Source organism: Erigeron canadensis, chromosome 2 (genome assembly GCF_010389155.1).
Source record: "Erigeron canadensis isolate Cc75 chromosome 2, C_canadensis_v1, whole genome shotgun sequence".
Classification (NCBI taxonomy): domain Eukaryota; kingdom Viridiplantae; phylum Streptophyta; class Magnoliopsida; order Asterales; family Asteraceae; genus Erigeron; species Erigeron canadensis.
In genome coordinates, this window is record NC_057762.1 from 25977244 (window position 1) to 25995000 (window position 17757).

At 30.0% G+C, this 17757-nt stretch overlaps 2 protein-coding genes across 2 annotated transcripts; one reads left to right on the top strand and one right to left on the bottom strand.

Moving 5' to 3' along the window:
* Positions 1-714: 714 nt before the first annotated feature.
* LOC122588567 lies at positions 715-6339 on the top strand. The gene is made up of 4 exons (XM_043760706.1): positions 715-1112; positions 1259-1521; positions 4839-5022; positions 6120-6339. Exons 1-3 carry the CDS (start codon positions 806-808, stop codon positions 4917-4919), a joined length of 651 nt encoding a protein of 216 aa, XP_043616641.1. The 5' UTR covers positions 715-805; the 3' UTR covers positions 4920-5022; positions 6120-6339.
* Positions 6340-8224: 1885 nt separating this feature from the next.
* Positions 8225-17515, bottom strand: LOC122586969 (cytochrome P450 90A1-like). Its single transcript, XM_043759019.1, has 7 exons — positions 16958-17515; positions 15061-15210; positions 13069-13323; positions 9150-9236; positions 8867-9052; positions 8588-8706; positions 8225-8497 (listed from the first exon to the last, which is right to left on the bottom strand). Exons 1-7 carry the CDS (start codon positions 17477-17479, stop codon positions 8398-8400), a joined length of 1419 nt encoding a protein of 472 aa, XP_043614954.1. The 5' UTR covers positions 17480-17515; the 3' UTR covers positions 8225-8397.
* Positions 17516-17757: the final 242 nt, after the last annotated feature.

Here is a 17757-nt window from a genome sequence, read left to right on the forward strand (position 1 = left end):
TGGGTGACGGTTGGTGATGGAGCAACGTTGAGTTGTGTATATAATTGATGTAAAGGATTAATGGACGTATTTTAAAACATAAAGGTTTGATAGTGTAATTTAATTATTAATGTTAAGAAGGCAGTGTATGTGAAAGTATTTTAAGGGGTGCCAAGTAAAAATATTACATATTTTTTCAACATTACCAAAAATAAAAAGACTATTCTTTTTATAATATAGTATAGATTACTATCATACATTTTCCTTAAATTATATGACATACAATTATCTCCATATATGCAATTATATATGGGAAATGCATAAAAAAACTTATACCTTTCATATTAAAAGTCTGTCTCTAATTTTTATGATAAATATATAAACAATTAATACACCTTAAACACAGACCTAAAGGCTGTATTTAGCAAACCCATTATATTATATTTATATATTCCAAAACTTGTAGGTAGTCAGGTAGAGGAAGTAATTTAAATTTTGTTAAGACAACTAAGAAACGAGGATGATTAACTAATAAGCAATTATTTAATTAATTGAATTAATATATAATTTCAACTTTTGATCATTTCAAAATTGAATATAAAACTTCTAGAGAGAGAAGGAACCTTATGAAAGAGAAACAGGTTCCTCTATTTGACCATCTACCTCTTTTTAAGTTTCCAACTCATTGCTTTGTTTTTCTTTCAACTCCCACCCAAAAATCATAATAATCATAATTCATCAAAACCCATTTTCCACCTGAAAAAACACAAAACAAAACCAAAAAAAAAATATATATATATATAACATTTTCATTCATAATCATTTCATGATGTCTGTGTTGTTGCTGAAAGATGAAAGAAGCAAACAAGTTTTAAGAGGGATAAAAACTGTCTTGTTTTTAATAACTATGATCATATCATTTTTAATCTTTTCTGCACCTATACTTGTTGCGATTGCTGATACCATTGTTCCAACAGCTTTGTTATCAGCCTCAATTTCATCACCTGTCTCTACTTATCAAAATAATTTTTCCTTAATACATTCCATATCCTCTCATTTATACAATTATGATTTTCGATACTCCCTCATCGATATTCCTCTCATCTCTATTATCCGATCCGGCATCATCTTATGTAAGCAACAAAACACTTTATATATGTAAATTGTTTATGAACTATGAATTTGTAAATCTTTTGTTATAAGTTAATTTGTAATATAGTTTTTTTTAAAGAGTTGACTTACTATGTTCTGAATATTTTATTTTGGAAATTATGTGTAGGTGTTTATGGATTATGTGACGGCCCAGGGTTATCAAATGGGCCGTACTTAGGAATAACGACAGTATGTTCAGTACTGTCGTTATTGTTTGTGTCGTTAAAGGCATCATATGTGTTTGTTAATGGACGTGGAAGCGTTGAAGCGATCGAATTGGCGTTGTTTGTGTGTTCGGTTACATTGGCAGTTGGTCATATCGTGGTAGCGTACCGGACTAGTTGTAGAGAACGACGAAAGCTATTGGTCTACAAAATTGATGTCGAAGCTGTAAGTCAAAAAATGTCTACTCATTATTCTTAACAAATTTGAAATGTCTATGTCTAGGAATTGTTTTGGACATATATGCATGTGTAACGTAATTAAAACATATAAGGCATGGAAACTGATGTATTAATAATGATTATTTAAGAAGATTATTACTCCTATTACTACTTAAAAGTTTAGATTACAACTTTAGAAGTGTGCGCATTTTAAAATTCAAAAAAAGTTTGCTAAATACAGCTTTTAGGGATATGTTTAAGTTGCATAAATTGTTTGTATATTTACCATAAAAATCAGGGGCGAGCTTTAAATATAGAAGGTACAAATTTTTGTATGCACGTTAAATGCAGCCCTTAGGACTGTATTTAGCATTCCCTTTATAAAACTAAAGTATAATTAATACTGTAATTTTTTTATTTGAATAATTTGGATAAATATAAAGACACAATGCAAATTACGTTGGGGGTGGGACCCTGCTGCTTGGACGTTTTTCGTTTGCCCTTTTTGACTTTTTCTAATGAATATTTTAGAGTCATAAAAGGAATGTTTACTTTATTAGTATTTTATTATTTTCTTCTACTTGTGTTTTATTCCAATATAATGTTTATACATTTTCGTTACAGTATATAACAAAAAGTTTAAATCATAAAATTTAGTTGATTGGTGACCTTGAGTACTGTTAAGTCATAAATCATATGCATTTTTCTTGTATTATTCGTGTTTTTTAAATTGTTCGTTATTTTAAATGAAAATTTTTTAGTTGGTATATTTTTTCCATTCCGGATACAAATGTGTAAGTTTAACTTTAACTCAAACTAAAAGATAATAAAAAATATAATATTGTAAAAATAATGGTAAAGTACGCGATGAATAATTCTAGATTACAACTTGATAATTTTTATCCATTGACTTGTTTGAATTATCCAAATGACGGAATTTTTGGGAAATAAAGAAAAGTTAGATAACGGGAAAATCAAATTGGCTCAGATCAACGGATATGATAGATATTTCAAATGAAATGATTAATCTGTCTAAATTAATAGTCTAAAATTTTTTATAATTATTAGACTAAGGGGGTGTTTGTTATTGCTAAAATGTTAAAATGTTTATAGCTAAAATAAACAATAAATAATAGTACTTAGATATCGCTTGAAAGTATATATATATTTTTTTTAAGAGCGAGTGAGTGGTTAGCATTCGAGACAACACAATGAAATTTAATTGGGCAGTATGCAGAACTTTGACTAGGAATGTCTGGGATGAAACATTAAACTTTCAAAAAAAAATCTAATAATACACTTATACAAATGTAGAAAGTGAAATTTGAACCTGCTGAATATCCTCAAGATCTATGATAAGCTACCAATCCATTGGGGTTGTTGAAAGTATGTTCTTATTACTAAAAAAATGATTATATGAAAGTAATTAACTTTCTAGTAAAATAATTAAGAATTAAACCCACGGTTGAATATTAAGACTAAATAATCGGTGCGTGCCATATCGCACCAAAAAGGAGTTATGCATGACCACTTAGTGGCATGATTATGTTGTACTACATATTTTATAGAAGATATCTATACTCCTCAAGTCCTTATTAAAGATTATATACCACCTTTAAAATGGAAAGTATTACCAAAATGTCACATGTGAAATTATCAAAATGTCGTTAATAAACACCCCATCATAGAAGGTTTTTATAAATTACCAAATTTGCCCTTATCTATACTCCTTATTAAAGATTATACACCCCCCTCAAAATGGAAAGTGTTACCAAAATGTTACATGTGAAATTACCAAAATGTCCTTAATAAACACCCCACCATGGAAGGGTTTTATAAATTACCAAATTTGCCCTTAATGAATTAATTTACATCCTAAACCCTTATGTTGCTAATTTACATTCTAAGTCCTTATCTTAATTATAAAGTAGTTCTATTATCTTAACATCAACTTACACCACTCGACACCAATTGTCGATGTCATCACCAAGCGTCACCAACCCCACTATACCGTCGTCGCCGTTACCACCGCCGCATTGCGCGAGTAACATGCTCGTATAGATATACACAAACAGTTGTAAGCCACTTTTTTTTTTATAATTTTCTAATTAGTTATATCCATTTTATAATCAGAATTGCAAACACATTATATAAATAGTGATCATATATGGTTGGGAATTGATATTAATACCATATTTTTTTAATAAATAATAATTCTATCACATTTGTACATTATTGGTTTATACAATCAACTAAAAAATTTGTACAATGTGATAAAATATTAGGTTGATTTTTAGGCACATAAATTAAGTTAATTAAACATTTTTCTTATTGGATAATAAAATCGTGATACGAATATCACAATAGTACGTCACATTTATTCTAAATTGTAGGGCTTTCCTATCAATAGTTCTAAAACGTGTACATATCTAAATGCCAAACACAAGAAAATAAGAAATCAAAATCATACTATATAAGTAGTTATAAAAGTTCTTTGGCATCATATAAATACGAATGTCCATTCGATATCTATATTTAACAATATATATATATATATATAGGGGAGCCATATATATATATAACGTTTATCATTTATTCACTAGACCCCAATGAATAATACATGAAAGGGACTAGTTAAGGCCTGCCCATTGTTCTGCCAACTGCAACAAATAATGTGGTTAAGCCAAGAAAAAGAATGTCCAAGTTGTAGGCATAAAAATTCAAAACTTTTGATTTTGACTCTACAAGTAACATGCTTGGTTTTCTTTTACTTCACCTAATGCCTGGTTTAAACAATTCTTTTGTAATAAGATTGATCATGACCCAACAACAAAGTTTCTTCCCCACCATTCCTTTTAGTGCAACATATCATCACATTCTATCTATCAAAATTATAATATGGTTATGTTTAAAATTAATTACTTTTTGCTAAGGTGAGGTAAGTCTACATGGTAGAAGCTCTTGCGGGATATGAGTAAATTTAGGATTATCTGAGGTAAAATAAGAATTGAGTAGATTTGCTATTAAAAAAGCAATTTCTATTTATCTCAGAATATAATTAACTTACACATTGAAAACATTGTGACGAAAGCTTTCAATGCTACCCTAATAATCGAATTTAGGGAGTGTACTAATAAGTTATCACTACTAGCTTTTCCTCATCATATTAGTTTTCTTGTTAGCTTTTCTTTATAGACTCGCTTTTGTATTAATCGTATAACTTTTGGGACGATTCAATAAGCTTTTATTTATGTATTTTTCTTATGTAATTGCAACAACATATACAATGAGGAATATAACAATAAGATTATATGGCATTTGCAGGTATCCGCATTTAAAAATGGGTTTCAAAGGTACTCCAAGATTCTTAATGATGCAAGGGTCAAAGTGAAACTGCAAAACTAAAAGGAGAATCACATAACAGTTACCATTTTAACCGATGGGAGCTAACACTATTTTATTTTCTCTTTTTCCATATCCACCCCAATTTTCCACATCAAAGTTACAGGTACCATATCTTTTCCTTGTCACGTTATTCATTAATTTCATCAACAATCACTTTCTTTGTACCAAAATGTAATTATCACGAAACAATAACACCGATACTCAATCCTATCCAGGTCTTAAAATAAACAGATAGAATGTAAACAGTCATAATTATTATACCGCGACTGATTCCACAATAACCTAAACATAATCCAAATATAAACACTGTTCCATTGTATGGTGGTTGGCACATTGACTCCACATGCCTTGGAAACTTGTACACTAAAACTCAACAATGCATGAGAAACCTGTCCTTGCAAGTCATGAACATGGAAATTGAGTTAAAAGTGGACCTTAAGAGAAACCCCACATGCATGATTAAGTTGTACCTTATCAGTATATATGCAGAAAACAGTTGTACAATTCTGTAAAAAAAAAAAGATCTAAAGGGAATCTTTTTCTTTCCTCACCCCTTTCCTGTCATTTTATTATTTCAGTCATGACCATGTGCACCATTTTCGCAACCTGCTTTTGCCCTTGACTTGGTGCACAACGTGTTGTGATGTTTCAATTATTTTTCATGGACCATTTTTCAGTTACGCTCATTTTTCTAGGTAGTCAGATTCTCTAGTTTTATGAGAGAAAAAGTCTAACTATCATAAAATCAAATAATATAATACTACAGGAAATGATCCCTATACAACACCTTTTAGTCATACACAACATTGTATACATTATACAGTTGTACAGTACAACCATATAATGCATATATTTGTTGAAATTTGTGTTTGCGGTATATATTCGGCTCAAAATTATATATGGACTCGTTTCTTTTTTTAATTCTGTGATGAGTGTATTAAGTGGCTGAATGCATTAAGAATATCTATATGTATTACTAGTAGTATCATGATACCTAAGCGATGATACGGGTAAAATATTTTTTATCGTTTTCAAATTTTCAACGGTATCAAATGATTTTTTAATAGCCCGCAACGATTTTATTCATATGTTAGCTATTGCCAAACACTTTAACCGTTATTTGGATTGTAAAATGACTAAAATCACAATAAGATGTACGCACTCCTAAAACAAGTTATTAATACAATAATCGTTTTGCAGGTACTCCAAAAGGATATTTGCTACTTGGTGAGAGATATTCAACATTGATTTTTGGCCATTTGTAAATATAGGTTATCGGGTTATTATGAGCTGTTGTATAGACGGGGATTTTTGAACGAATAGGAAGAACAAGTATCGCATGTGATCTGTCTCTGAAAATTACAAATCATGTATATATATCTTCATGTTTGTTGGTTTATTTAACGTATTTATTTGTTTAGCATCAAATTCCATGTGCATTTTGGATGTTTTAAAGCCTTGTTTTTGTCTATAACATTGTTCTCTCTTGTCTTTAACAAGAAAAAGTAAAGACAAATTTTAATTCTGTGTTTGTATTGTCTTGGCAAGGTGTTTGGACAACAACGGGCACACTCATGTATGGTGTGTTGGAGTGTGATCATGTTAAATAATAAATGCATGTCCGGAAATAATTCAAGCCTACGGGGTCACACGAAATGACACGGTAACTATATATTATTAGTTAGTATGATAAAGTATTTTATTAATTAATTTGATCACGAAATGATTAATTAAACTAAATTAAAAGATTAATTGTATTTAATTAATTAAAAAGAGGATTGAATGTGAAATTAGGAAATTAGAGTTGGAGGACCTTGATTAACTTGATTAACAAGGCTTTTAGGACAAGGCTTTTAGGGGTCACCAAGTCATAAAATCCTAAATATATTCCTATATATAGAGTGCTTAATTCAAAGGGTTTAGACATTCATTCACATAAGAAAACTCCGAACCAAGAACCATCTAAGGTTTCTTCGTTTTGTGCTATTCAAAATCCATGTGGAACTTCAATAATTAATAGTTAGCATTAATTGTTCATTGGTTTGTTTTGTTGACAACCATCTAAGTTTCGGTTCATGGGTTTTTCGGCTATAAGGGATTTAAACAAAAGGTTGTTTGGTTCGTGATTGGGGTACTAGCACACGGTATAGAGGTGTCTAGTGTGTGATCATAGAGGGTTTTACTTTAAACCCTAAATAATAATAATAATCTTATTAATAGTATTATTGGAAGCTTTGCGCAAAGGTACACGTTTCGATTCTCTCTTTGTTAACTAATAGTATTACACATACATACATTAATAGACGTCCCTTCCGCACATCCTCGTGTCTCCCATATATAGTCCCATATATCAATGCAGCGTCCGGACCTACTGACCCCAAGCGAATGCGAGATTCCAATCCCCAGACCCTCCTAAGATGGATTAAGATCCCATCGATAGGGACTTAAAGTCGGAACAACTTAAGGGTTAAGTTAGAGGGATCTAAACCCTTTGATTGAAATCAAAGACCATCAATTAAAGCTCTCATTCTTTAGGATTCCGATCCTCGTTTTGTTTTCCAAACCAAATAGTTGATTGAATGGAATTTGAATTCTGATCTACCAACCAATTAAACATGAGATGAAATGAAATTTAAATTATAGTTGTACTAGATTACGGGAAATTTTGCAAACCAAACTATAGCCCTTTAGACATTTCATTAAGCTCTTTAAAAAGGATAAAATAATAACACGTACCTAGTCTAAAAATTAAACGTGAGTTAATGAACAAAGCTACAAGATGATGAAATATAATTGTAAAAGTTACCTAATTTTGACAAACGCACTATAACTTCTTTGCACATGCCACTAAAACGTTAAACGAACACGGATTTGACTAGTCGTATATGTTTGTTTAACTATAAAGTAACAAATTAAACGAACACAAACGTTATGTGAAACAATTTCACTAACTTTTATAAAACGTTATGTTCGTTTACAATCTAAGTTTACATACTTGCATATATACATTCTTTAACGCCAAAAAGTATTACGCACACGTACATTCATTGTCCCAAATCCCAATGTATTATGGATATACACATTGACAGTCTTAGCCCAAACTCATTGTGAAAGGCCCAAATGTGCGGCCTGTCCTTCAAGAAATAAGCCCATATCTGAAAGCAACATGTACAGTAATAGACCCAAATGGTTATTCACTCATTTGTCTTTCAACAAATAAGCCCGTATCTGAAAGCAATAGGCCCATTTATACCAACATGTAAACATACTCCCTTGTTTCAGCAAGATAGTCTTGCCTCACTTCCTTTTTACTCCTTTAAACCTTATTTTCATATAAATATGAATAAATAATAAATACAACACGATCCATGAGTGTATAACATTCTAAACTTATACATACAGTTTTTCAATATCATTGCCATTAGAAGCTCAAAACTATACTCTAATCGAGCTTTTCCTTCTCTAGGCTTCACAATACTTAAACTACTTTACTACGACGTTCGACGAATATAGGATATCGCTTTTGAGTCCTTGTTGTGGGGAAAAACACCAATTTATCTTCTTCAGCAGGCTCCCAACTATGAGGAAAAAATGTAGCAAAATTTTAGGTTTGTTTGAAAGAATAATTACGAAGGAAAAAATGAAAAAACAGAATTTTTTTTTTTTACCTAAAGCGAGTAACGAGATGATGAAGAAAAACAGAAAGTGCAACTCTAGCTAGCTCATACCCAGGGCATCTCCTTGGCCCTCCTCCAAATGGCATGAAGTGTGTTGGATCCAAAGGTTTCTGTTTATAAGAATAGTACCAAAAATGCATAAATATAAACGTCGTGCTATTTGATTTTGTTGATCATAAATAATAAATATGACTAATTTGTGCATTTAAAATCAGAAATATGACATTATATAAATACATTATAATAACATTCTAGCAAGTTTTTAACAACCTGCCATCTCCATGGATCAAAAATGCGTGCATTTTTGAAATAATCTTGACCAAGATGCACAGCTCGGAGCGACGTGAACACTTTTGATCCTTTCGGTAATCTATAACCTTTAATGTCAACATCTGTCATCGTCCTCCTGAATACACCACTAATTATGTTGGAGACTCTCAACGTTTCGTTAATGACCTGAAAATATGACGGATTTTAAAAGTTGAAATACATTAGTATCTGTTTTTCGAATCAAAAAGATATCTTCAAAATGTTTTTGTGAATATCTACTTACACATTGTGTAAATGGCATGGATTTGTAGTCTTCCCATTCGAGAGACACCGATTCACCCTTTTTTGCCCTGATTTCCTCGTGTTCTTTCTGTAAATAATTAATGGTAAATGGCTAAACAATGAAAGAAAATGAATATGAAAATGCTTTTGTTTAATGAACTTTGAACAAAATGCTTAAAGATTAGAAAAAACAAAAACACGAACTTTACAAATTGTGACCACAAAATGAGAAGTCCTAATTAACTATCCTGTTTACACTATTATTGGTAAAACAACATTTCTATATAACATTTTTCTAACTGTATTCTTAAACTACTGTATATCAAGGATTAAACTTTAAATAATTAAGGCGCGTTTGGTTCACAGAATTTGATGGAATTTGATAAAACTGAAATTGAATTCCATTCATTAGTGCGTTTGATTGTTCAAAGAAGGAAGAATCACATTCCGTAGGAATGTAAACATTCCATCATTTGATGGAATCTCCATTCCTCAGGGATGGAGGAAGGAATTTCATTCCTTCACACACTTGAATTTGCAAAAAATCAAAAACATTCTGTCAAATTCCATTCTTTTAAATTCCAATTCCTTTGATAGATTTCATTCTTTCCAAAAACATTCTATGAACCAAACGCGCCCTACTGTTTGGAACCTCCACACATGGAGACCCATCGTAACACAGACATGTAGCTAACTCTTCTATAAAAAATTAGTTAAAACCCCTAATAAATCCACTCCATAAATAATGAAATTCAAATCCACGCGAATCCTTTTAAGTTCAAACATCTTATCACTGACCAACAATCTCATTGACTAGTAGCACAAACATCATTGTGTCTTTACTATATATCAAAAAAGTCATATTAAAACCTTTAGCGTTCTTGAGTATATTTATAGATAGTAATTTGTAATACTATTTCCGTAATATATACACATACAAAGCATATGGTTAATGTATATGTCTAATTAAATATGTACATAGATAATTGTATATGTTTAATTAAATATGTACATAATTCGTTAAAAAACAATTTTGTCATACATGATACAATTGTACCATGCATAGTTATTTCAAACCTAAGTTGATTATTAGAGGGTATCGACTATTGGTGGTGGTGCTGGTGGTGGTGGAGGCACCAAATAGTATAATTTATTAACGTAAAGTTTATAGTGCATTTATTTTAAACGATAAGTTTATATATGATGTAAATATACAAGGTTATCTCCAATGCTAAGTACGTCCATACGTCCTTGCACTCCACATCATATCCTTATAAATCCTTACGAATCTTTCAAATCTTATAACTTATCTCCAACTATATAAACATCCTTATATATCATTTTACCTTCAATAAAACAAAAATATATTAGGTAAGGACAAGTAAGGACATGTCCTTAGGTAGGGAGATACTTCGAAAAATCCTTAGTGTTAGACAAACTTCAATGACAAATGATATCTAAAGACACCCAATGACACCCTATTGGAGAAGCCTAAAAAAGATTAATTTCAAATACTTTCTACGAAATTCTTATCGTACCGTCAATCCGTCATGTTGTTCTCTTTTGGTTTGCTCTAAAAAAATAGTTATTAATTCAAATCAAAGGCTTAACTTTTTTCCTGAATAACTTAGAATAAATAAATGAACATCCGTTTTATTTTATAACACCATTTTGTCGAATGTAGATTATTCATCAACATATAGGTCAATGTAGAGGTAAGGTGTTACGCCGTCCGATGAAAGGGAATGATAAATGTACCTTGAGTTTCGGTCCACACGATCCCCTTTTTATTTTAATTTATATATAGTCTACTTTTTGTTCAACGTGTAGGTGCACACCAGATCTCTGTCATGTTTCTACTCTATTTTGACTTTGACTTGTACTCATTATTCTTTTCAATTACGAGCATGGTATCTGCATAATATGACGACGGTGATGAGGACGGCAGTCTAGTGGTGTCGGTGACGGTATTATTGGTGGTGATGGTGACGGTGTCATTTGGTGTAGGTTTATGTAAACGTGATAGACTGATAATAGAAGATCTAAAAAGATAAGGATTTAAAATGTTAATTATTAAACTAAAGGTTTAGGGTATACATTAATTCATTAAGAACAAATTTGGTAACTTATAAAAACTTTTTTCATATTGGGTGTTTATTAAGGTCAATTTAGTACTTTAGTATAACATATTTTATTTATAAAATGGTTGAATAATTTTTATAAAAGAGTATAGATTTTTACTTTGCTTATTAATTGGCATAAATTTTGACACGAACCTCCAAAATAATGCGATATGGTCGTAAGTCGTAACGTATTTCGCATTTGAGCTTAATAGATTTTAGAGCAGAGCAATAGTAATGGAGTAACCTCTATACGCCGTAGATGATAAGACTTCGACTACACTATGTGTAACCATTACAAGCTCAAAGTCTTTTTGGTGCATGTTCAAGTTGGACGGATCCACGTTGAACTTATGCAACGTCCTTTCCTTCTTCTTTTCTTTTTTAATTGTTTTTGATTTCATAAAGTGGTTGATGAGTGATCCAATTTTAGTTGGAAGTCTTATCTTTTAATATAAAATTATGGTGTGATATAGTTATTGTTACGAATGTGGTGTGGTTACTGGGTCGTATTATTTTATATATACTTAGTCTTGTAAATTTAAATATTATATATCTAATTTTAAAGTATATAAAAAGTTTTTTCTGAAATAAAGATCAACTAGTTTCATGTGGATCTCATTATTTCGGTTTTCCAAAGAATTTTCTTCCTATGTGGTATTCGTTCAATAAAGATACATTTTATTAAAAGTCAGCTACTACAGGTGATTTAGAAATGAACCCACAGACTAATTATTCCGAGAGAATTGAACCTAAGATTTATGAAAAGAAGTAAAAATACATCTATCACTTAAGTTGAAGTTTTTTTCTTTGAACAATACTAGTTGAGTTTGAATTTTTTTTTTTTTTTGAACATTAGTTGAGTTGAATTAACTTGCAATAATAAAGATACATTATTTATTTGTATTTAATGCTTTACAAAAATACATTTCATCTTAATTAATCATCATTAATACTACTTATTCTGTATCGATGTTTATTATACTTCAATTTAAATTTTTTTATTAGAAATTTGGGCTCAAACAGAAAAGAAAAATTTGGACTCAATGAGATTGTTTCTTTATATAACTAATTTTAATTTCAAAAGAAACCTAGCTATATGATAAAACTCAAGCCTCTGATGCTGAGAGCAATTTTACCATATCAAAATTTAACCCAAAACCCCATCGTCTCAAATCTAGTAAGTGTTAATTCATTAATAGGTCATATATAAAATAGTTATTTTTTTAAAAAGCGAAAAGGAAAATAAAATAATTTATCACCAATTGGTTATGCCCAACCATCGCCATCAAAACTTAACTAGCAATAACTACATGACACCGATGGCTATAAAATACAACACCGTTTCTTTTTCTTCCTCGTTACAAATAGTAACCATGACAAAACGCTACCGACGCCTATTTCTACTTACAAAACTAGTCTTTCTATCTTTTATATTAAAAGGGTTAACAAACTTTATTTTCTCAAATTATACATTCAATCTAAACTAGTGTACTTGTGTCTACGTATAAAAAGGAAACTAGGAAACTTACATGTGGCTTATGTCGTTTGTCAATTTTTTCCTTTTTTCATTCTTCTTGTAAAAGAAACAAATTTGCTCCAAGTAACACTACTATTTTACCATCAATTAGACTCTATCTATATCTCGTTTATATGTAGTTCATATTTTAAAGTTAAGAGAATGAGAAAGAACGGAAAAAGTTAATTTGATGGTATAAGCACGAGTGGATTTGGACTCGTGCAAGGAGAGCAAATATACTAGTGTGATGGAAAAAAAAAAGCAGGGAGAAAGGATCGAACCTTTAGTTGAGCAAGAGCCAGGGGCGTGTCGGTGAGAAACTTAACGGCAAGAGTCATGGTGGTTGATGTGGTGTCGTAGCCAGCAACTAGTAAAGACACCAAGAAATCAACGATTTCATCATCCGAAAAGCCAACACCATCACCATCACTATCGAACAATGCAGCTAACATGTCATTCTTTTTCATTCTTCTTTCCCGTTCTCTTCGCCTCTCCCTCACAACCAAACTAAACTCCTCGGCTACCCTTTTTCTTGCCTTGAATTATACATAAAATTTGTGGTAATTCATCAATAAATTTATAAAATTTGATAACTTTCTTACATTAAATAATATGCCTTTTACATATGGCGAAAGTATATACAAGTATACAACTATATAGTGGTGTTTACATTGCCTCTTATACAACAAATTTATACTTATTTTGTCTTAAGATAATAATAATATAATAATAATAATAATAATAATAATAATAATAATAATAATAATAATAATAATAATAATAATAATAATAATAATAATATAATAATAATATCACCATAAGTTTTAATCCATTTAGGAGTATCATATAATTAATATACTATTTTTATGGTAAATTGTATAATTAAGTCGGTGATTCATAATATTGTGCCATATGAATAAAAACCTGTGACCCAAAAGGACAAACTAGATAAATGTATCACCCTACATGTATATAATGCAAGTACATATACATAATCTACTTTAGCCAGTCTATAATCATCACTAATATAGACTTCTAAGTTCTAATTCGGAAAGATGTGATTATTGGCCGGGACACATAATTTTACGAAACTGTGATTTAGATACTTAGTATATATCTTGATAGTGGTAGGATAGTTTTTCAGTGAAAACAACCTTAAAATAAGAACAACGCAAAAACGCTCAAATTGATGCATTGTAGGTACACCCTTCAATTACATTGATCCACTAAAACTGACAAAAAAATTTTAATTAAATTTATGTATTTATTTTGATGAATATACATTCACGATAGATGTAAAAAACATGATTTTTTCGATTTTGACAGATAAATGTGTTGTTAAAAACTCACTATAAAAAAATTTTCATTTGTCCACACTTTTAGTGGAGTATGAACAAATTAAAAATTTTGTCACGTTTTTTTGTGTGTAAAAATATATAGAAATAAAAGTGTGTGGAAATTTCTTCACACTAAAAAGTGTGTAGAATTAAAAGTTCACACTTTTTAGTGTGAACTTTCATAATTATTTTGTCACACAAAATAATTATGAAAGTTAACACTAAAAAGTGTGAACTTTTAATTTTACACACTTTTTAAACTTTTAATTCTACACACTTTTTAGTGTGAAGAAATTTCCACCCCCTTTATTTTTATATATTGTAACACATAAAAAAACGTGACAAATTTTTTAAAAGCGTGGACAAATGAAATTTTTTTTGTAGTGACTCGATGATAATTAGTTATTTATTATGTTGATTTTATGCACTTATAATGTATCAAAATGAAGTTTTTTTTATATTCTCGTATTGTTCGGGTATTCACACTCATAATAGTAACCTTGGATATTTGGATGGATAGTAAAATTGATAAGATTGATGAAGACATTGTATGGAAATGAAACAAAAGAAAAAAGGTTCCAATGTATAATCGCTTGACAGATATTTTCTCCGTTTCAATAAAAGTGTGATGTTTTTATTTTTAAAATCTAAATTTTATAACTTTGAACTTAATTAAATTTGTTTGAGTTTGATAACCCTTAATTAAAGTTATATAAAATATTGTGTTTTAAAAGTGTTTTCATCAGTATAACTTTTATCAAGTTTTATATAACACAAAACATATATATTTAAGGTCAAAGTTTACAAGTAAAGACTTTGATTAGAAAGTGGGCACATTTAATGGGACGAAGGAAGTAATTTACATATGCATAAAGGAACTACAAAACTCGACATGGAAAATGAAATTGCATCTTGCGCGTTCAGTCTCAAAGATACCTGAATAGCGCGGCGATAAGTGATGGAGAAAATCGGAGAAGGAATGCAAAAGAATCCTTCAATGACTCGCATGTATATCTTCCTTAAATTCTCCGTCCATTCACAGGGGTCGATACTCAATAGTTGCTTCAATGTTAATTCGAACGTTATCTGTATAGTTTACATGTCATTAGTTCATATTGATAAATGATAATGCATTGATTTATAAAATATACTAACTTTATTGAGTGAGATGTCAATCTTTATAACACTATTATTGTTATAGTATTTATGTATTTTGTGGATAACTTAATTGATCCAAATCAAATCTAGAATAATGATGCCCATAACACTTTTGAGTGAACACATGGAATGGAATAGATGGAAGGTTCCTAGCATAATGCTCTCACTACATAAGATCATAATTAACATTGACACATTACACATGCACATGATGTTATTATTCATTCTCATGTATCCATCTCTTTATAAGTTTATATATACACTGTTTGAAATTAAATTAAAAAGCATACCTAACACTTACTAATGAAATATAAATATTGAAACGTTCATAACGAATAAACTAATATATTACGATTTACGAATGAGTTATTATTCTAATACTTCGAAAAGAGTGAAAGACTTTGATTCTATGAAGATCCTGAGTTTAGACTTTAAACCCGAACATTGATGTTGAATCATTAAGTTGGAGATGACTAATTATTGATAGGAAATGATATTTTTAGAATAAACTTTAACCATCTACAATAATTTTTGCATAATACAGTTATACTGCATGATAAATTTTATATCTTTATTATAAATGGTTAAAACTTATTTTATATACGAGTATAACATTTGAATTTTAAATAAATAAAACTTAAACTATATACTCTATAAGCTGTGATATAACTGTTTATAATTTCAAAACCTTTTAGCATGTGATACATGAATGTTTTTCTTTAGACGGATTGACCCATGGTCCGCCATGTAAATATATATATAGGACCAATAAATGATCAAAGTACGTACAACTTAAAAAGCTATCATACCATTATCGTTTTTACATATTTATTTTTTTGCTGTGAGCAATATATTTAAAAATTCATATGATTAATAATGTTCAAAAATACTTCGTACTTATTAAAAAACAATTTAACTCGCTTCGTTTCTGAGTCAACTCTTAGTTGAAACAAAACTTACAAATAATAAATGGCACATTAATATTATTTCCCTACGGTTATCCAATTCCCAAATTAGTTTGTTTTCCGGAATGATAGAGTTTTTAACTTAGATATATACGATTTAGCCTAATCTTACATGACATTTTGTGACCATTATCCTGGTAACCTCAAAATATTTCTAAGAAGCTTTTCGACTTGAAACGTATCACGAAAAAACATGACAACTAACCAATCGCCTTCCAATAATACACAACATCCAAAATATGATGCGTACACCAAAAAATATGCATATAGGGACTATAATGTTTTACTATACGTATGTGGAGGTGTTGAGTATTGTAAAATAAATATTAAAGTAAAACGAATATGATAAGATCTTGACTATGATTATGGTTAAATAGATTCATGAAGATTCACGAAACAACTGATGCATGATGATTTTATAATGCACGATAATTTTCAATAAAGAAAAACCTATTGTTTTATTTATTTTACATTAATATTTGTTTTATTTTACCTAAAACCTATATATGTATATGTATATTCACAAAATAAAATGCGTACATCAAAAAGTTTAACATTAAAATCATGTCACATATACTTAAAAACTATATATATATATAACCATACATCAAATTTTGGTTTAGAAATCACTCCACATACCATCATATATATCATCACATAATCATCATAATATCATCATATATAAGTAAAAATAAACTTAAAAAACGTACCTTCTTGGCTTCCTCCATGAGTAAAACACAACCGGTCCAAGAATCCAAGTTAAGCCGAACCAACCGGTCTATATCAACCAACAAATGGTCTTTAATAATTGTTGCATTAGCAAAACTCATAATTAATGAATGCATTCTTCTATGAAGACATCCTCTCATTAACAACAAAGAATGTCTCCCAACCAAGTTTGATATCGAACCGGGATAGCTTGACTCAAACAACCTTCCTTCATTTTGCAAAATGAACCGGTTTATTTCCGGGTCAGCAGAAAATATGGTTCGTTCTCCAAACACATGTGTAGTAAAAACCGTCCCATATTTTTTAACCCGTGAATCAATAAATGGTTCCGGGTTTTGGGTCTTGTATGCGGATATGAGTTGGAGTGTTTCTCCTATAAATGGTAACCCAACGTTTCCGGGTGGTAGTCGGGTTATCCGGCGAGTGGTGGAGCGGAAGAGAAAGAAGGTGATGATAGTAAAGAGACAGATTGTGAAAATAATAGATAGGAAAATATAGTCCATGGTTATGGTTATTTCATAAGTTCAAGTTTTGCGGTGTGTATTCTTTGAGTTTATATAGTGTGACTGGTGCCTTTATTTTGTGTTATTTGTTTTGTAGTATTTTAAAGGAAAATTTTCGTTTGACACCTAATATATATATGACCATTGGGTAAGATTTATATCAAAAATTCACTACAAATATGTCCACACTTTCAGTGAATGTGAACAAATTAAAAATTTTGTCACGCTTTTTGTGTGTAAAAATATATATAAATAAAGTGTGTAAAAATAAAAGTTCA